Source organism: Micropterus dolomieu, linkage group LG05 (assembly GCF_021292245.1).
Source record: "Micropterus dolomieu isolate WLL.071019.BEF.003 ecotype Adirondacks linkage group LG05, ASM2129224v1, whole genome shotgun sequence".
Classification (NCBI taxonomy): Eukaryota; Metazoa; Chordata; class Actinopteri; order Centrarchiformes; family Centrarchidae; genus Micropterus; species Micropterus dolomieu.
In genome coordinates, this window is record NC_060154.1 from 6,031,282 (window position 1) to 6,053,587 (window position 22,306).

The 22,306-nt window shown below is 38.8% G+C and overlaps 1 protein-coding gene across 2 annotated transcripts in view; it reads right to left on the reverse strand.

The window, feature by feature from the left end:
- The window catches only part of LOC123970748 (disks large homolog 1-like), a 115,402-nt gene that overhangs the window by 11,185 nt on the left and 81,911 nt on the right, over window positions 1-22,306 (reverse strand). For both annotated transcript variants that reach the window (XM_046049017.1, XM_046049016.1), the window contains exons 14-16: window positions 11,315-11,429; window positions 2,332-2,514; window positions 289-352 (exon numbers count right to left, since the gene is read on the reverse strand). In XM_046049017.1, coding sequence (XP_045904973.1) covers window positions 289-352; window positions 2,332-2,514; window positions 11,315-11,429 — 362 coding nt within the window. The remainder of the gene's footprint in view (window positions 1-288; window positions 353-2,331; window positions 2,515-11,314; window positions 11,430-22,306) is intronic.

A 22,306-nucleotide genomic window follows, 5' to 3' on the forward strand; every position in this document is an offset into this window, starting at 1 on the left:
ACCCCTTGGCTGTTTTAATACGGTTCAGTACTTGTATTAATTTGCCAACGTTTAAATTAAACACCTGCTTTTGAGAATGTTTGACACACAAGGAAATAACTGCACACTCTTATATAAAGGGTTTTCAGCAACTACGTTTAGTCTTAATGTTATCAATAACACTAATTACTAATAGAGTAATGAACCCAATGTTGGTTAGTGCACTAATGCTTTCTGCTTTTTAGGAGGGTTAACTCTAAGATGTGACTTTTGTGATGTTTTAGGTTTATAAATCAGGTTGCTACTCACTGATCTGTCCTGAGACCTCGTCACTCTGACCGTCTTTAACCTCGACCTCTCCTTCTTCTCTGCCCTGTGAGTTGGAAGGACAGGGAAAAAACCCATTAAGAAATATGCTGGGATGCAAACAATAGAGTAAGGAGAGAAGCAAATACATGAAATGTAGCTGATTTTATTTTATTTCATGCCCCCCATGTTTGTCTGAAAAACACAGATTCAAAATTTTAAGTTCTTTTGTACAGGAGATGGTATTTAGTGACAATAATATATTTATAGATTTCAGAAACAGAAACAAATCAGTCATCAGTCTTGGAATGATTGAGCATGATCGAGTGAGACACGACCAAAATACCTCAGCCATATGATAAAAAAGACACTTTCTCCTCATAGAAGGTCTGCTTGCTCCTGCTAGGGAGACAGTTTTAAGCTGCTAAGTTTAAATTTAGATTTGTCACTTCCTGTGCAGGGCCATTTCCTGCTGGTGATAATATTCAAGAATCAAATTAGGTGAATCTCTAATGTCTTAGTTCAGTATGAGTTTCTCTGTTGAAGCCTCATTTTATAATTTAGGCTGACAAGCCAGATGTGTTTTTAGACAAAGTCTTACATTATCTAGCTTTTAGCCTCCTGATGTCGGTAAACAGCTGAAGAACTGTCACTGAAAACAGACCAGCAGCACTGAGGTCCACAGCAGAAATTACAATAATAGCTAAAGAAAAAATGTTAGACTGCAGGCTATTCTTTGGTTTTAATCCCTGATGACAGTTTCTCTCTGAAAGGCTTTACAACCCAACAATACCTTCATGCAAGCATGTTTACTACTGCAATGGCAAATAAGTCATATTTGTTTCTCCTTTCCTCTCAATTCTATAGTCTCCTCCTCTCTGCTCTGTTTTATTTCCCACAAATCATTAACATCATTAGAATGTAAAATAACCACAGAACAGTTAACCAGCCAATATAAAAAATGGCGGCAAACTTTACTAATAAACTTCACATACTAGACCTCAAGTTACGCTAGACCACATAATACTAATAATCAATAATTTTAATACCTCAGCTTGATCAACACACTCCTACCACAGCCTTTAAAATCTATATTATAACATCCCGTTTTGTCTCTTTCCTTTAAAATTTTCAATTATTTATTTAGTTTTTTATTTTCACACAAAAAAGATCTGAGTCAGTTTTTGCCATATGAGAAACTTCCACCAACATTCCAGTAGGGTTAGGGTACAACTGAAGTATTTGGCTTGATCAGCTCTTTTTCCCGAATCACTCAGTAACGTCCCTTGAAACACAGACCACTGATAACAAGAACATCTGGTTCTCGTCTTTCGAATATCTAAGGAGTCCGTATGTAAGTTCATTGTCTGTGTTTGTGTGTGTTCACTTTGGCGGAAGTCCTCTGGAATGGCTGCCTGTATCAAACTGAGGCCCAACTTTCTTCATGTTCCTCCATCACTACACATTATGTCTTATATACATACAATGGAACAAATCAAATATTATCCACCACTCTATAGCACAGTTATTCCATTACCTCTAACGCACCAACCTCTAACACCCCAGATTCTCTCACCCAACCTCTATTCTAACACCTCAGTCTATTAATACCTCACCGACTACACCCCCGTGTGACAATCTCTACAGTACATCCCTACCTCCCATGCTTCATTCGCTCACTCCCACTCATCCTTGTTGCCTCTAATCCATCTTTCTCTTATTCATGGTAATTTTAACACTCCCTCACTTCTTTCTTTCCACTCCATCATTTTCCTCCCTCCATCTCCATCACCTCTCTCAGTGTCACGGAAAGTAACAAGACTTGTTTTCTCCTCCTCCCACCTCAGAAACCTATCAACATCTGTCTGTCGCCTCCTCCACTGCGAAACAAGGAAATATTGCTCAGATTCCACCATGGCTGTACATTCAGCAGATGCTACATAATGATTGCTTGCAGTATTATTCAGATCCTTTACTTGAGTGTAAGTATTAATTGTGGAATGTAAAAATACTACAAGTCTGAAATGTTACATCCAAAACTCTGACCTCCTTCTGCTGGGGATGACTCCCACTTCAGGGCAGTTGGGAGGCGGGGGGCTGAGGTGACGGGCGGGCCACCACTCCTCTTCGCCAGCGCTGCTCAGGTGGAGGATATCCCCAAAATGAAATGGCAGGGCCTGATTAGGCGTGCTCAGATCTGACGCACTTCCATCGTAGTCGAACAAGGCTCTGCAGACAGATAGAGAAACAGCCAATTTCAAATAACACACATTTAGTCAAAAACACAACTTCAGTGAGACAATCCAGCCTGCTGGAGGGGGCAGAAACAGACAGATGAAGCATTCATTCAGGGGCATAGATGATGAAATGATTCCTATTTTGCATCGTCCTAAGTATGAAACCACCAGGGACATTTTGCTGTGAGAAATGTCAAAATCTTCACTATATGTTTCATCTTAATTTCAATTTTAAAAAGCATTTAGCTTAATCATTTTAGCAACTAGAAGAATGTACTCAGTGGAGTGCAAATCATATGGGTGGGGAACAGGGAGTGCAGGGCAGGTTGTGTATGGTTGAGAGTAGTGGAATAATTTTTTATATAGTATAGTGTACGTTTTCTTATATAGATGTATGCAACGTTTTAAATAAAGTGTTTTTGAACAGTTTCGTCTCAGTTTTCATCAAGATGCATACGTGTTGTTAGAATTTTGGGTTTATGTTCATTTTTTTTTCTGTTTTAGTCAGTTATCTTGGGTTTTGTGTTCTTGTTGTTATTGTTTCCTGTCTTGTTTGGTTTTGATCTGTACTTGCCTTAGTTCTTAGTTTATTTCATGCTTGGTTGCATTCTGCCTGTCTGCGCTGTATAGTGTAGTTCTCTGCGAGTTTTGTTTATTGGTCAGTTCTGTATCTGTTATTTATCTGTCCGTTGTGTTTTGGTTTTCAGTTCTGTCTGTTGTCTTGATGTCAGTCTGTTCGGTGTTTCTTGTTTCAGTCTGTTTATGTGGTTTAGGGTTTTTATTCCATGTTTTGTTTCCTCTGTTCTGCCTTGTTATGTTTACTTGCATGTTCAGCCCTGTTCAGTTATTTCTCTTCAGTCTTGCCTTAACCCATTATGTTGTGTTTCACTCCCTGCCTCTGTGTTCTAGTTCTGTGTTCTCGTTTAGGTTTTGTCTGTTATGCATGCATTCTGTGGTATTGTGTTACTTTCATCCTTGTCTATTGTCGCATGCTTTACTACCTGGTTTATTTTATAGTAGTCAGTGTCTGGTGTTTGTGTCATTTATGAACCTTCCTTTGGACTGTTTGGACTCAACCACCCATTGTATGTGAGCTCAATTTAAGTTATAAAATCCTTTCGAACTGAATCTGCTCTGCTCTGTGTCCTACATTTGGGTCCTCACCTTACAACCACACACTCTCCCATAACAAGTGTAAAGATATCGTAACCAAGCATCCGGGGTTTGTCTAATTGTATAAACTTGATAAGAAAACTGGGTGGGAATGGAGCAGTGAATAAGACTATGGTGTGAGAGAACCATGTTCGATTCCTACTGCGATACATCCACCAATGTGTCCCTGAGCACACTTAACCACTGGTTGCTCCAGAAGTGTGCGACCTCTGACTTATATAGCAATTGTAAGTTGCTTTGGATAAAAGCGTCAGCTAAATGAGTAAATGTAATACTGGGCGATAAATCCAAACGTCTGAATTTAAACATTCTTCCTTATATAGAACATTTTATTGTAACGCACCACACAAAATTAAACCCCTCACTACCTCCCTCTTCCATCCAAAACAAAGAAGAGTTGAATCTCAATTGTCTCTCCCGGCTACTTTACATTCAAGATGGCGGCAAAGTTAACAAAAACGGATTTATTCATCTCGTTTCATGCCTAACTTCAGTGGATCATAACATCATCGGGTGTGGAATTAATCTGCAGGTGCTCAATATGAGCCTAACATTTCTATAGATGTCAGTTTTTGAGCCAGGAAAGTGGCCAAAATGTGGCCTGCAACAGACTAAGTAAGCCTTGTGTTTAGCCAAGCCGTTTGCTGAAAATATCTTTTGCTTTGGTGTAACACATATCGTAAAGGGGCAAATGCTGCTGAAAAGATGAAAGTCTAAACTTTTATGATAGGCTCCAACAAAAAAATAGGTTTTTAAAATTGTGAATCACAGAAACCATGAGATGTCTTTCAGCACACACACAACCAAATGTATGCCTGGCGGAGATCATGCGTTTTTAATTTAAAAAAGTAAACTGACAAAACAAGACAGAGAGACAGATAGAGAGATCTGTTATAGTAAATAAGAGCCAAAACAGCTGAGCACTGCTCTTCTACTCTATTCAGTTATGACCTTGTTTGTGTGCACATGCCTCGGTGTGTATATGCAATTGTACACATCTGCATGTGTGCATTTGTGTGTCGCTGTGTATGTTTTGTGTGTGTGTGTCTGAACGGTGATCTGTCTCTGTGACCACAGAGTTTCAAACTCGTCCAGAGGGAAAAGACCTAGGAAAGTAGGCCAGCTGTGTGTGTGTGTGTGTGTGTGTGTGTGTGTGTGTGGGTAAAAAGGAAGTAGAGCTGAAATAACCGGCATCCCCTAAAGTCCCTGCTGCCTTCATCAATAAAACAGAACATAGACAGAGAAGGAGAAACCAAGAGAGAAAATCAGACAGAGAGGTAGACAGAGAGTCTGAAACCAGAAAAACACCACCACATGTTTTATTGATTTTAGATTAGAAGACTTCCACACAGGGCATTATGTATTTAGCTGGCAGCTAAAATTTGACTCTCCATTAGACTGGACTATAGTCCAACAGAAATGTGATCTTATGACCAGAAGGGTCTGCACTGTTTTGGGATTTTACTGTGGTGGCACCTGACTTTTCTATACAGCTGCAACTTCTTCATGGTCAACATAGAGGACTGCAATCATTAAATCAGATGAAACTGGTGGAAACAGAGTTTATATAAATGAGACAGGTTATTTTACAGTTTATTTTATGTAATTTGATAATGATTAAGGAAATGACATAGGAATGATTTGAATGAAAGAGAAGTTTGCTTGAAAAATCTATGTAGACTGGAGTGAAAAAGAGCAACAAGTCCTCTAAATTAAACAACAAATTACAATGTTTGTCCATGCACTCTACAATGACACATAAATGTGTTTTTGGATCTGACACTCCTATTTATGATTAAAGTTTGCTTAGGTTTAGGCACAAAAATGACTTTGTGTTGGTTAGGCTTAGGAAAAGATCGCAGTGTGGGTTGAAATTACTTCTTGGGTTTAGGGAGCTTTGTCGTCATGACAGGAATGTCCTTTTCCTCTCTTTAAATTGTTGAAATCAATTCTTTACACATGGCAAACTGTATGTTTGTAGACACATTTCATATCTCTCCATGCTCAGCTGACATGCTAACAATCTGATGGTAACACTAAATTAGCATTTTGAATTAACGGTTAAGTGTTCCAAGTAATCACTCTCTATTTTACATGGAACTTTCCAGGAAACTTCTGGTGAAATTAATTAGTTTTACCAAAGTGTTCCCAAATCTTCAAAATCTATAATGGTGGATTTTTTATTTATAAAGAAAATGTATAAGTGAAAACATGTAAAAAGAATATGCATTCTGCTATGAACGGGATATAGACAATAGTAGCAGTGGTGGGCCTACTGCATCAGCAGCTGCACAACGTAGTGAGACATTTAGAGATGTTTCCAAATTATCATAAGAAATTAAAATGTTCTAAAATAGTCAAAGACATAATAAAAGGAGATGGCATTTGAAAGTCTGCAGGTTATATTGGATATATGAAGTGCAGGGTTATTTACATTAGTGGGTCCACAGATACATATAGTAAAGGGCAGCTGTCAGTTCGTGTATACTGTAACTAACCTTCCTTTCCTTCATGATATCACAACTCCAAGATTCAGTGATTATAGAAGAAGATGTAGAGTAAAAAACAAACAAGAGCACTCTCATTTTAAGAGTTCCACACATCCCAAAGGTTACAGGTTACAGTGATGGATAGCGTGTAGTATTATAAGGCCACAGCTATGTAAATGTAACTCTAAATCAATTTCGTGTTATTAGTATTACAGTCACTTTAATTCCTATGTGGACACCTCTGAAATCTAATTACCCGAGTGAATAAACACAGTAATTACTGCAGTGTAATATTTTAGACTGTGTGTGTATTAACCTGAGGAAATATAGCTGTGGACATCTGTAACATTAAATACAATAAAAAGTGTTGTGCCTGCAGCCAAACTGTATTTGAATTGAACATTTATTTGCCCTCAAAATTTATATAGTGTTACTGCGTGCGTGCAAGAATTGGAAATGTTTTAAAATAGTAAGACAGCACGTGAAAGGATACAAAAAAATACTGATACGGATATATACAATAAAGCTGCTAGATGTGAGTATATAAATAACCTTCCTTTTCTTCATAATGTCATAACTCCAAGAGTCGATGTTTATAGAAGGAAATATAAAGTACAGTAAAAAATTTGAGCACCAATTTTTAGCTAGCAGGTTACATTGATGAATTGTTCCTACTGTTATTAAGGCCACATGTGAATGTAACTGTTAATCAATTACCAGCTTTCAGTATTACAGTCATTCCTATGTCGGAACCTCTGGGGGACATCTAATTACTCGAACGAAGGAACACAAGTTAGTTATTGTAGAGAAACTGCAACAGAAACACTTGGTCATCTTTTACAATGGCCTTTTCCAGTGAGTGCAGCAGAAATTTAAAACATTAAATACTGTATTGGTGTTCTTTTTCACACAGCCAGCATTGTCCAGACTGCATTGCAGTTTAAGTTTCACTGAATACTCATGCAACATTACTGCATACATGCACTTTATTTTAGAGGTGAATATGCAAGGTAATTCACTGAAATACACCATATGATAGTGCTATCTAATACAAAACAGTATATATAATAATTTTGTGTAAGCTATTCTTTTAGCAATAATGTATGATAATGTAATTATCGTTTATTTGCTATTTCCATACTGTAAATTTGATAAAATGTAATATATTGTCAGAATAAAATTCAGACCATTTTCAATCAACTCACTCAACAATAAAAAAAGGAATTTAAAACCATTTTATTCAGCTTCAAGAAGCAGATATCCCGAAGCATTTAAAATGCTTCAAAATAAATTGATAGCTGCACAAGAGATTAGCACAGCAGAGACTGGTATAATTTTTCAGTGCACAGTGATACATGAGTATAAGGAATTCATATACCCTGAAATCCCAATCAATGCAGCACTGTTTTGTTATAAATCCATTGATGAAATCAGTATAGACTATACGGACGCCAGCAGGGTCCAACTGGCTGAGAATTAGGTCTGTTAGGACTTAGAACCTTTCATTATCTTCCCCTCTTCTGATGGCAAATACATCCTAATATGTCAAAATAGTAGCTTCATAAATAAAAATGTATAGACATTTGAAAATATGTTATTCACTGAGAATCTAAAATACATTGTATGTGGTGATGGGATTTAATAGTGTTACTGTTACTTTGTAGCTATCCCTGCCTTTCCAGGTGGATCTTTGTTCAGTGAATATACAATTACAATGCCAAGCTATCGAACCAACAGTGCGTTTAAAAGAGGACATTAATTGTGTAAAATCAGAAAAGTGGAGGAGAATGGATAGAGGACACACATACACACACCTTTCCCACAAAGAACAGTCGTACATATGTCACCTTGCTTCAGTGACATTTCCTCAGAGGAAAGGTTGGCCTGTGTCTTACCCATTAAACACAGATAGTACAAACAACCCAGTACACACACTCGTACACACATACTGTACGTACATGCATGAACACACACAGAAGCCCAGAGCTCCAGACACCCCCAATCTGTCACACACCGACAGCCTCACCTCGACCAATCAGCAAAACACCAAATTCACGTATGACAGTGATTTATCATGTGGGTTGTTGCGGACTAACTACATTATTCTATATAACCTTGAAATGATCGTGGTCTGATTTTGACAAGACTTGCAGAAACACTGTCATTAAAATCCATGCGGGGTGTCATGACGACAAGCTGAATATTTCCTTATTAAATCCACAATTATTCATTCAAGTAATGAGTGCTCTGTTGTATAAAAAAAAAACATTCAGTGGTTTCAGAGTTTAATCTATTCTGAACTTTTCTGCTGGTTTAAGTTTTATGTGTTTTTAACCACGCAGCATGCTAGGAGTTCACCACTTTGGTCCAACCTGCTGTTTTGGTGCTATACCATTGACTATTAGAGCAGTTTTATAAAAACAATATAATGTTGCTCTTTTTTCTATGTGACATTGATTTCAGTTATTTTTCTGTAAAATGTTTTTCTGCAACCATGTGTCTGTAATGGCTAAAATGCAAAATTTGTCCTAAAATCTTACTGTAATCTTCCTCTTTTTTTGCAAAAAATTGCATCCGTAAATAATAGCTAAACTTCATGTTCTAATTATTGTTGCACTATTTCAGTCAAATGCATTTTCAAAAGAATAGACTGCACCTTTTGATATTAACTCCCCTTGCTCTTTTATTTGTTTCTATCTGCCAGCTCTAACTCTGCGCTCCCCCTCATGTGTCTGAGCTGTTTTCTCTCCCACTCCGCTCTGTGCAGGACTGTTACAGTGTGTCTTCACCTGGCTACAATCACTGCTGCCATGTCAACTTGAAATGGAGATGCTAATAAATTCAACTGCATGTGGCTATTAGTGCTGGTGCTGGTGAGGATCATTTGCATAGAAAGGAGTCAATTTTGCACCATATGCATGCACGTTATCTATATTAAATATGTAGAAATAGTACCAGAGAACCGGGACGCTATTTGCTTGGTGGCGCTGTTAAGGGTGCATATCACTCTTTGCGGGTGCTTTGAGAATTACACTGGTCTTTTTTGTGCAGGTTTAGCAGTCGCGCAATCCTTTTGTGTATTCGTCCCTCGATACAGTATATAAGCATCCTTATTATTTTATCAAATGAGCTTGACGAGCCATTTCTTTTCACTTTTAGCCAAAACCAAAAAAAACAATGGGTGCACACTTAATTTATGCTAATGATAATCAAGCCTATGGGTGACTTAACTTAATTAACACGAGTGACGGCAAGCAGCTGCAATGCTATGTTTCCTCATATTTTTCTATTAAATTTACATTTCACAAAGGGGATCATTTGTTTTAATGGTGGGTATGTATGCCAAGCAGGTCATTACAGGCTTTACAAAGTATTGTAGGTCCACTGTCATTAACACACAAATAAACTAGAATCATATTTCAGTCACATATTCAACAGTAAGTTTAATTTAACCAATCAGTCTGATAAATCTCTGACACTTGTTGTACTTGTTGTAATGCAGCTCCCAGAGGGCTGAATGTGACCTTTGGCCTCTAGCTCTCTGTACAGTCTGACCCCAGCCCTCCTCTGAGTGTGAGTCAGTCTGAGAGAGTGTGTAGTTCAAGGTCACTCTGTCCCGGCTACCTTTTGCCTTCTAGGTTACTTTCACACAGTTCAGGTCAGATGACCCTTTCATGCATAACACTTGTCGCTGTAGTTTCCTCTGAGCTTTGTATTATTAGTATTTTTGGTTAGAAAACAAACGTGAAAAAATTGTGAAATAGAATTTGTTGGAGCTCATTTCTCACAAAAACAAAAAAACACCAAGAGCCAGTTAAGGTGTATTCGTCATGACTGAACACGTACTTCTTTCCTATCTACCAAACTTTACAGTCTTCTATCACAAATATGTTTTTTATTACCAACACAGATAATACAAAGAGAGATATAAGAAATGATACATTATTGTAAAACCATACATTTTATTTGAATCTTTACCTCCCTAACAAGCTATTTTGCTTCTTTTTGTGCACACACTGACTTAAAATGAGAGACAGAAATTAAAATTGTTCTTGTTCTCGAACCATTTAGATTACAGTCCTGACCCTGGTCTCTTCTATAAGGGCATTCTTTGGAGTTTACAATTGAAAAGTCAGTATTAACCTAAGTGAAAATTTCTTTGTTTTGTATGCACTCTGGTTATAGAATAAACAACTGTTGTCACTGTGATAGTGGGATCTTAATGTGGTTTAAACAGATAGAAATGTGAGGCTTATTGAGTTTAAATTATGTGCAAACTTCATGAATATTTAACTGGACAACGTACCAAATAATGTAATTCTCCTGTAGTTAATGTTTTAACCCCTTACACATCTCTGTCTGCCTGCATTCACAAAGGTTGATTGTGCCTTCTCTCTCTTTGACCGCTCATGGTATCATTTGAGTGAAAATATCAATGTTTTTCCCTCTAAAAAATAAGAATTTTAATTCATTGATGACAGAGACTGTAGCTGATTTCTCCACTTTGACAACATGTGTTGAAGTAATTTTCAGTTCTAGCATAACGGATACAACCTAAAAAACAGTTCCCTTAAAGCCCATTTCATCATGAGTGTGACTATTAGAGCTGCTTTTCCTGTCTTTGTTTTTCAGTGTATTGATCTCCCAAGAGCTCCAAAGTGACTTATCTGGACCCAGCGAGCTAGCGTTTAATCAATATTTCAAATGCCGTGATTCTTGTGAAGAAAGGATGTTAAAAGTGTAGGTGGTTTAGGACTGATGCTGTTTCTCGGCTTTGCAGAGGAAACTAAGGATGGACAGAGTGATTCCGAGACGACTGAACAACCAGGACAGGGAAGGACAAGAATGACACGAGGAATGTGCGCATGCACACACACACACACACACACACACACACACACACACACACACACACAAATCGAGAGACTTGACAAGCGATGGATTTTTGTGTGTTAGACAGAATTTGCCACACAATCTAATTGTGATTTTAGATGTGATAACCTCTCTTTCAGCAACTCACACACACAAAACGTAGAGTAGACAGCTGAGATAAGACCTTATAATAGTTGTGTCACACTGAAGGACACTAGACAATCAGTCACCTCTGTCTGCTGTGTGTGTGTGTGTTACCTGACGTAAAGTGTGCGTTTCTGTGTGGAGCGGAGCGACGTAGAGCTGGAACTGACACTGCTGGTCATCATCTGTTCCCTCAGGTCATGGATCTTTGCCTCGAAACGACTATACTCTACACACACAGAGAGACACACAAAGAAGACAAATGTTAGACCAAGCAGAATTCAGGTGTCAGGTTTTATAAATATAAATGCTTACATCAACTATTGAAATATCTATAGAGAATGTAATTTAAGCTACTTTTACAAGCTGCCTGTAACTCCAGCATAGAAGTAGCTGAGCGACAGGGATTTTTTACGCTTCAATCATCTTTGCTCAATGGTTCAGAAACCACATTACAGTACGTAGATCAAAGAGAAGAGCAGAGGCATGAACAAACACAGATTTAAGGGTGATGGAGGTTTATGCACAGTGTTAACCACATTTCCTACAAATGGCTGCAGTACAAAAGTACATCTATTTTTGGGATGTGATGAAAATTGCAAGAAGTTTATTTTCCATGTTCAAGTACAGAGGGGATTCTCTCAGTGCTGGACTATCCTGCTTAACTTCAAACACGCAACTACTACAGGCACACGCACTCACAAACTCAGGGACATCCAGATGCAAGCAGTAAGCTGTCAACACATTCTCTACAGCCATAATGTAATAGTCTGTTTGATCTGAATATTAACTCCTGTTACATCAGACCCGATTCATGTCAATATCAAAGACACACACAATAATCCACACACACATACAACCAGTTCGAGACTACAACTGACTTGAATGCATCATTAAAATCTGTGTTTACAAATCTATTTGGATGTATTAAATACTGACATAAGAATGTTTTTATTAAGATAAAATTTTATCCTGCAGTATTCATGGTAAAAACAAAACTCTTCATTAATTAATGAAGAATGCTGCTATTTACTAGACTAGAAAATCTTTTAATTTCACGTCTACAATACAACTCTGTCACACAGAAAACATCCTGTAAAACCACAAGAATAACAATTATTTGAAGGTGAATTTCTTTGTGAGAAGAATACTGTAAACTCATATAAGCAGAGTTACATGGCAGCTAGACATGTTTTACACATCTGACTTCAGGTGCTTACATGTTGTGTTGTAGGTGCAAAATCGTCAAGTCTGAATTGAACACAAGTGTCATATTATACATGCACACTGAGTTCACACAGTGACGTTTAAGCTGCTCAGCAGTGGTGTGACATAGCATCATTGTTGCAGCATTTACATTGAGTTATTAGTCAGCTAGCTCATATTTGCTCATTGGCTGAAATTTAACTAACCTACTTGAAAGACACAAAAATAAAAATCCATTCAGATACCGGGAAAACAAACAGAAACACAGCAACTATAATACTCATGTGAATGTATTTTTTCCCTCAAACCTGTGTACCCAAATACAACAATGAATTTTTAAAAACATTACTTTCAGTCTAATTGCCAGGAACAACTGTATCCCCATCTCACTTGAATGACAAGTAGTTAATTGCGAGAGAGCAACCAGTTGGCCAATCAATGCAAAGTGCAATGATTTGCTCATACACTCAGCATAGCAGCCTTGTAGCTTTAGTACTGCTTCACGCTGCAACAACACTTTCAGTTTCTGACCTTTTTTTTCTTCTAGTCAGGCCATAAAAATGTCACTGTGCCTCTTTAATTACAAATGTACATTATTTATGGAAATGCACAAAGTGGAAAAACTAATGAAATAATTTGTTTTCTAATGTGCATGCATGGCTTTTAGGACGATCGTCTTTTTCCAGCAAAGTAAAAATATTTACCGGCAGATATGTGTGTATTAAATCCTGACTGTCTTCTAGTCCTCTTAACACCACACTACTTCCCAGAAACCTCTGAACTAACACATGGATGACAATGCCGCTGGCAATAAGCCTGAAAAAGCCCTTCTGAAGGATGTCCCTGTTAGTGTCTGAACCATTACAGTGGACTACAGAATCTAATTAACCCTGAGTAATTCAATAATACTTGAGGTACACACGGTCACACAAACACACACACACACGCACGCACGCACGCACGCAAGCTCACACAGATCTTGAACGTGCAATATCTCCTGACTTTTTCTCCCCATTTCTGTTTTCATTACATTGTTTACCGCTCTATATACATGCTCCGTGTTTGAACACTGTCAAAAACCAGCCTAAAACACCCAGATATTATCTCTGACTCTCTGAAAGCATTGAGCTGACATATTGACGCTAACAGACTCAAACAACTAAACTGTACTAAAACAGCTGAAAGCCACGCACATCTGAAATCACTGAAATACTCAGAGTAACATCTCATGTTTTTTTTTATAGAGCTATGGTTTTAAAACAACACATTGATGTTCTGGGGAAATACTGTTGATAGATTTGTTGTTGTATGTTATATGTAGTAAGAACTAGGTTTGATAATGCAGCACTTCACATCGAAGCAAGACTGCCTCCAATCATTCCAGACTGAGAGGATCAAAAATGCAATTTTGCTGAAAATGTAATTTATTGCCTTAACTTTGAATATTTTCATTGTTGACCTCAGTTTGGCATTTTCAATCTCAGCTCTAATCCATTACAAATTGATGGATTTACACTTCATTTTCTGTTTGTTTCGCTGGACTCACCACACCACAGAGTGATCACACATGCCAAAATCACCAGATACTGTACTGAACTTTCACATCATAAGCATCTAATCGTCTCTGTCAGCAAACATTGCCTCAATGCAGTGTTATGAGATTAAGAGAGAGAGAGAGTGAGAGAGAGAGACAGACAGTGAGGGGGAAAACAAGACTGAAGAAAGACAGAAAAGAGAAAAAGAGGAAACAGCTTAATGACTGTGATTAAGTTTAGCTGTAATGCAGCAAACTCACACCTGATCTGGTGAAATAAATAATAAAAGGTTTATCAATGGCACAGAAACAATAGAGACAAAGATAGAGATACTGTAGAGCTACAGATATGTTCTTCCTCTTTGTGATCTACAGAAACAAAGACTGTGTTGCTATGATGGATTGCTATGATATTAGCGTTACTGAGTCCTGAAGAGAAAGACAAAGCCAGTGCTGCCAAAGCTGCAGCTCTGATCATCTTCTGCTTCACAAGCAAAGCAGAGCGCCGAGTAGTGAGAAGTCAGAGCTGCAATCTTGATTATCTTCGTTTTTAAAAAGCAAATCCTACAATACAGCAAAAGTGATACAGACACAGTAAGAAAACAAAAAGGAGACAGTATTGGAAGTGAGACTGTTGACATTAAACCACCAATGTTTCTACATGACTGATAATTTCTTACACTGTGAGAGTCATTAGTCCAAAGGCAGCATAGGAGCCAATATGTTAAAGCTGCATCACTGGTCATCAGAGAGATAACAGTGTTAAAGCACCACACTTTCACCAGATCAGGTTCAGTCCAATATTACCTTTAACACTGTTCCCCAAAACACTCCCTGAAACCAAATGATCAGTTAACAGTGATGCCAGGATGTTACTAGAGGCAGGATGTTAACAAGTACATTAGTTCAGGTCTGTCTCTCCCAACTCCCGCTCAGCTGTACTCACATGCTGCAGGCAGGCAGACAGGCAGGTTCAACATCCGCACGAGATGATGCTGGTACGATGGCTTTCAGATAAGTGTCTGTGCTGCTCAGAGTCCCGAGATTTGAATGAGGGGTGAAAAACAGAGAGAGAGAGCAGATGTGTGTGTGTGTGTGTGTGTGTGTGTGTGTGTGTGTGAGACAGAGAGGGATAGATAATGCAGAAGCTCCAATGCCAGCATCTGAGAGAGCCAGAGCAGAAGGATGTAAATGTTTGTGAGCGTGTGAAAAGAAGTGTGTGTAGGTAGGCAGTAGTGTGTGGCACAGAGAGGAAATGTGTGTGTGTGTGTGTGTGTGTGTGTGTGTGTGTGTATAAAATCAGTCCAGTGCTGCTCAGCTGCCACAGAAACAACAGATGCTAACTCTCTCTTTCTGTTACACTCCTCTCTTTCTCTATCTGTCTCTTTTGCTGGTGCGCTCGTTTGCTCCACCCCCTCTTCAGCTTGCTGTAGGGCGGAGAAACACACACACACACACACACACACACACATGCATGCATGCAAGCCCACACACGCACACTTTCACACACACTCAGCAACAGACACACACACTGTTTCCTTAGGTCACTCATGCAGGAAGTTGCGTTGATGCCAGACTCTCCTGCCCTACTTTGGCCCAGGGAATCGGTCTACACGCCACACACACACACACACACACACACACACACACACACACACACACACACACACAGGGTAAAGCCTGTTTGAATATTGATTTTTGGGCAGCTTAATAAACCGCTCAATTCATATTTCTTTAATGGATTTTTCCATTTGTTTTATATGGAAACAGCTCAAAAAGAGAGTCTGCATTCATAAAGATAAGGAATAAAACTCTTTCTGCTCTGCATGATTTGTTTGTCTGTGCCTCCATCTGTCAAGAAATGTTCTCTCCTCCTTCACTTTATGTCTCAATTTTTTAAGACTCATTTTCTTTGTTTTTTCTGTCTGATATCTGGATCTCTTTTCCAGGGTTTCACATATAAGAACATTTTTAACATGTCAAAGTCAGCTGGTTATGCTCTAGGCTTCCATAATTCCATTAAACAATCACACACTTCCATCTCTGCTGCCTCTTTCTTTGGATGTCAAACTCCCCAAGAGTGACATAGTAACACACATCAAAATCACCAGATTTGAAGTTGCATGTAATCAGCATCTCTCTGTCAACACACATTGCCTCAATGCAGCATTAGATTAACAGCAAGAGAAATACACAGGGACAGAGAGAGAGATGGCGATGGAGGGAAAAACAAGACATAATGGAGAGAGAGACAGAAAAGGGAGAAGAGAGGAGGAGGACAGGGTGGGGGAGGGGTGATGACAAAGACTAATGGCTCTGGGGCTCATATTCCCTCTTTCCTTCATTTACCTCTCCTCTCCTCTCCTCTCCTCTCCTCTCCTCTCCCTAGAGAAGCATTGCTCCTCCATTCAGCAGCTGGCAGAGACCTTTTCTGCATTGTGCAGCTTCAGTGCTATCCAACAGAAAACCACTGGAGACGGCCAGTTCTCATCTTTAGGGTTGTGTGCATTGCACAACCATTTCCCTCTCAGATCACCTGTAATATATAATACTGAATCAGAGCCCTATTTATATAAGCTTTACACAAGTGTAAGTAAATATCTGCGAGTAAATACATGTATGTTCTATAGATAATCCATATACTTTCTCCTTATTTACTTTCCTGCTGGAATGAGCACAGATTTTATGTCCTATTTCATTATTGCTTAAAGATTTTTACTTTTTATTGCTTAACTTATATTTAAAGTTACCCTATGTAACCAATGCTTTGACCAACACTATAGAGGAATGGTTTTTGAGAAGGCCCCCATTTTGTTTGTATCATGAATCTGCCACTTCCTGCTGCTTTCCTAACACTGATTTTACCCAATTCCACTGATGGACAGTTGGTGGTGGTAAGGTGCAGAGGAGCTTATCAATAGGTGCGTTCGAGATGACTGCGGCTGACTTTTGCCGAATTGATAGTCTAACGTGAGCTGCAGGTGACTGCAGGGACTCGGTATAAAAACGACACTGTCAAGTCAGACACATTCTACCAGCATTCATCATCAATGACTGAATTTGCGGCATTTGCAAAGAAAAATGCCGCGAGACCAGGCAATATTGTGGTTCCAATCTGGTGCAACTGGCTACCAGACTCAGTGCCTACAGCCTCCTTGCTCCCGCGAGGATTCAGTGTCATGTGACATGGTGATGTTTTGCAATGCCGGCAACAGTTGGACACATTTTCTAACCAGCATGCCTTATTTTAAGTCCAGCATGCATTACGTTGAGTCAACGCTGCACAGCGCCGCATGAAGTCAAACTAACTAAGTCAAAGTGTAGTGTCAAGAAAGGCAGGGAAGAACAAGACAGTAAGCTGGTGAACATGGATGAAAAAAATGTTATTTGTTTTATGAGCAAGGAAATGCATTCAACACATTTGTTAGCCCTCAAGGAAACACACAGTGTGCTTTGGCAAGTACTTTTGTCCTGTTTTTTTTTTCTGGTTGCATCTGTTTACTTAAATCAAATATAAAGTGTCATTATATACTGTATATTTCCAAGACATTATGTGGGCAATACATTTTTTTTGTAATCATTAAGTGGATATACATTTCATACTACAGGAGACTATATATATTAAAAGGAGCATGCAAGTTATCAAAATCCTGTTGTGAAAAGTCCTTCATGTGTTTGTACACTCCATTGTCTGATCAGTTGAATTAAAAAAAATCCATCACCTGGTAAGTCTGTTGTAAAAGTTTACAAGAATCGATATCAGGCTCTGGTTCTACAAATAGCAGTACTAAAAGTGGCTCAACGGTAAGTGATACGATACTGTACAGTAATCTATATTGGTATTGACTAACTGATCAGATTGCAGAGTAGATGAGAGGAGTGAAAAAGACATCAGAAAAGACAAAACAAAAAAGAGAAATGTCTTATATTACTGTACTGAATTCTAATATAAATGTCAAACTGATTCTTTTTTTAAAATCTTTGGCAGCTAATAAAAGCCTCAGCACGACAGTGACGCAGCGACCTGCTGCAAATCTTAAATCAGTCACCTTCCTGTTATAAGTGACGCCTCAATTTCCCAAATCACACTTTATGGGTGATGAGTCAGACCATTACCACAGACACCAGAAACGCTGGGGAGGAGAGGATGGAGCTGACAGGTGGAAAGGAAGGAAAGGGATGAAGGGGAAGAAGGAAACTGAGCAAAAAAGAAAGAACAGAGCAATAAAGTGAAGCAGGTAAAGAAAGGAAAGCAGTCTACAGTATGGATTCAGAAGATAATATTCACACAACTTTGCGTCTGAAAGTACAGCGATAGAGTGGCTGTTAATCTTCTATTTAACAACTGGTGCATGACACACACATACACACAAACACACACACATAAAGTGTAATAAGCAGGCTAAGAGAAGTGTAGATAATCCCCTCTGCATCACCTCAGTATTACTGCTGACAGACTGCCGCCTCTGTGTGTGTACAGTATGTGTGTGACAGTGTGTGTCTGTGACAGTTGTGTGTAATCCCAGTGACTAATACTGCTGTCAACCTGCAGGTATTACCAGTCCCACATCAGGAAACTTATGGCACGGGAGGAGATCATGCTTAAAGGTCAACATTTTGGTTTTTTAATGTGCATCCAGATATTTTTCTAAAAAGCACAAACAAAAACAGTTTTCAGTACTTGAGAAGGCAACACTTCATCTATTTAAAAAAAAATATGAATGGTTTAATTCATTATAATTAATTTGTTCATTCAATTCAATAGGTAGATATTGCTATGTAACTAACATTTCATGGTTTTCTCTATGTATGACTAACAAGTGATGTCACTTGAAGCAGCATCTTGAGGTTAGCTGCTTAATGCTACATTTGCTGCTACCAGCATAACACTCCCGAATCCCTGACAGGAGTGTTAATGGTCGGGTTCCATTGTGGAAAATGTAGGCGCCGGGTTTTGACAAGGAATGTGGGAAATAAAAAAGACAATACCTTTGTTTCTGCTGAATAGATTTTGATACATTGTTACAACAGTCTGAGTATAGGATTAATTTTCTCCACTTATACCTCCATACCAAAACGCTGCTCATATGGCATTTTAAAGCTTCCTACTGTAAAGAAATTACGAACACTGAGTGTACGATAATCACTGGAATTAGAGCATCACATAATCTCAGTGTGTAAAAAACTTTACTGGGTCGAATGTAAAATTAAGGAGATAATTCAAAGGAAAAATGTTTTTCATGATTGTGCGATGGTTATTTTGTAAGAAAATTTAAACAGTCAGTCTAATGTGCTCATTTAGTGCTCCTAATTCACCACAATGCACTTCAAGTTAAGTTTATTCTATGCCAAATAATATTTTACAAAAAGATCCTACAGATGGAGCTTTTGGGAGAAATTCCAGTAAACAGCCTTGGCATGCCAAGTTCATATTAATTGTGGGGACAACAGGTCTGATATACAAAATTGGTTTAAAATAGCCTTAAACGTGATGAGGGAAGTCGGCAGCATGAAGACTTTTCACAGACAAACAAGCTCCATCTGTTGTACTTCAAATAAACACAGATCCATATCTGCTGCATCAGCTTAAATCAACTGTGTCTCTGCCCAAGCTAGCGCAGACGCACACCATGAGCGCTTCAGTTCTGTGCCGAGCTGTGTTGTGTTTGGTGACACTGGGTACCATATTTAATATAAATAACAGGAGGAGCCCTGCACACACACGGTGAGAGAAGAATTTTCCTCTCCTGGTGGAGGTCATTATGAGTTCCTCTTTCATTGGCAGGAAGTGTGTGTGTGAAACAGAGGGAGCACTGCTGGTCACCGCATGCTATCGCCACAGGAATGGGACAAACACGGACCTCAGATGAACACACACACACACACACACACACACACACACATACACACACACACACCATATCCATAGTACTGACCAAAGCCCAGCGTGGACAGAAGGTTTGATATAGAGTTCATTCAACAGTCACTAATGAGAGTCACGACACAGACAGACAGACAGAAAGATACACACACACACACGCGCACGCGCGCACACACACACACACACACACACACACACACACACACACACACATACTAACCAATCCTTTTTGAGGGACAGCATGTGAGCAAAATCACTAAATGGTGAAGTACACCTAGTTTCTCAAACGTTAAGCAGGAAATATCTTGAAAATTAAAAATGAGGCAATAGCACAGTCTGCTCATAGTTAGGCCAGCTGGACCACCGCTGATACCTACTGTGCATAGTCACTGTAACATTCCCAATATAACACCAAACAATACCAAAACAGAGCAGGACTGAGCCAAACCAACAGACTATCAAACCGATTGGACACTTCAATTAAAAGGTTGCTTGGAAATGTTTGCGTTTTGCTCTTTTGTGAAGGAGGGCAAAAGGTGTTCATAGTAGGGATGAAACGATTACTGGTTTAATGGTAAACCATGGTAAAATTCCCGACGGTTATTATTACCGTACACGTACCGGGTACGGTTAACCACGCTATTATAATCTCAGGGCAAACACTGTCCAGCGTCTCCCAGAGGCAGGCAGAATGCAACGTGGGTTTGTTTGGGTCAGTGACAACACGGCAGAAGACAATGCTGCGGAGTCACTCTGAAGCCCTGTCGTATTTTAGTTTTTATGAGAGTGCTGAGGGAAACTTGACTGAAGAAAATAACCTTATAGTAAATGCAGGGTGAGTTAACTTTTAGCTTTGGTTTGTCTCTCTGACTTGCTAACAGCATGTAAACCGAAGCTCTGTGTTCTCATCTGTGTGCTCAAGTAAAATCGCTCGTTGTTCTGCTGCTGTGTGCGTTGTGTGTCTACAGACTCCATTCGTCCACTGCACATGATAACACGTTACACTTTTTAGTCAACCAACCAGCATATCTAGAAACGCTACAGACTCCTCTGTATTTATGTCAATTTTTGGGCTCATTGCAGTTACTATCACTGTTTTCTAAAGACGTATTTGTTTTCATGTAATTGTCCACAGGGTCATTGTATTACCTATATAATATAAAATATAAAATCTTGATAATGCACACTTAGATGATTTTCATATGTTTACAAAATGTATTTGCTGTTATTTTATTTTTTATGCATACAAAATGGCAATTGTATTTGTAGTTTTCAATATAAAACTTGCTGAAATGGTTTCAGTGTGTGTATCGGTACATTTTTATATTTTGTGGCACATTTTTACAATACCGTGATCATACTGATAACCAAGATAATTTTGGTCACTATAATCATGATTTTCCAGTCCAGTTCTCTGCTGTTGATCTGTATGTTCAGTATATTCCAAACAATCCTCCATTCACTAATCCTTGGTTAATATGTTACTTCTGGCAGAATAGTTGTAGCAGTTGTACCTGCTTTCAATCTGAACTACAAAAAAACTAAACATTTTATTTTTGTCTGCTAAAGCATACATATCTGCTCTGTAAATTTCTTGTCCTGCATTTTCCTTTGACAAAAAAAATCTGAAAACCCAAAAGGATAAATTTATATTTTTTGGTTTCATGACAGCACCCCATATTTTGGCAATAATTCATCAGAATAATGTTAGTACAGTAGATGGACAACTTTTTTCCATACAGCAACATCATAGCAAAGACTAACAGACGGACAGCAGCCTGCCACACAACACAACTTTCAAAAAACAGATGAACTGTTCTGCTAAAGTCTCCTTCCGATCTAACTTACGAACTTGAAGACATCTTGTCCTGCATCTTAGCTCGTAGAACACCTGATAAAACAAAAATTCACTGGGGAAAAGTGTACTGCTAACATCAGTTTGCAGGTTTGACAGCAGATCAGCTGCAGCAGATTAAACAGCGAACATACCTGCAAATGTCACTTCAGTCCTGTTACATGCTGGTGTGGTCCTTACTCTTCATTACCACTAGCAACATACTTTCTATCCTTGGCTTGTAGGCTATGTAGTGTACAAGCCAGTGTGGGTTTGATTATTTTATATCAAAAAATTTGGAGATTACAAATTCTCTTTCTCTCTCCCTGAGACAAAGAGGCGGGGATTGAGATATCGACCCTCAACAGACAGTCGAAGTACCCCAAAGGAGGGGGTGAAAGGTTTGCTCCACTCCCAAGTGCTGCTTGGGTAGTTTTAGCCAAAAAAACCTACCACCTCGGTGAAGCTGAGATAACAGACTCTATGCATGATGTGTTACCCCGACACTTCCAAGAGACTAACTTTATCCGGAGCCAGCCTATCAGAACCCTTTTGACTAAAGGTCAAGAGACGCTAAACTGCCCCCACACAGGGTAACCATGGTAACAAAGTTCCTCTTTCAGATTGCCTCAGACATCAAAGACCCCCTTC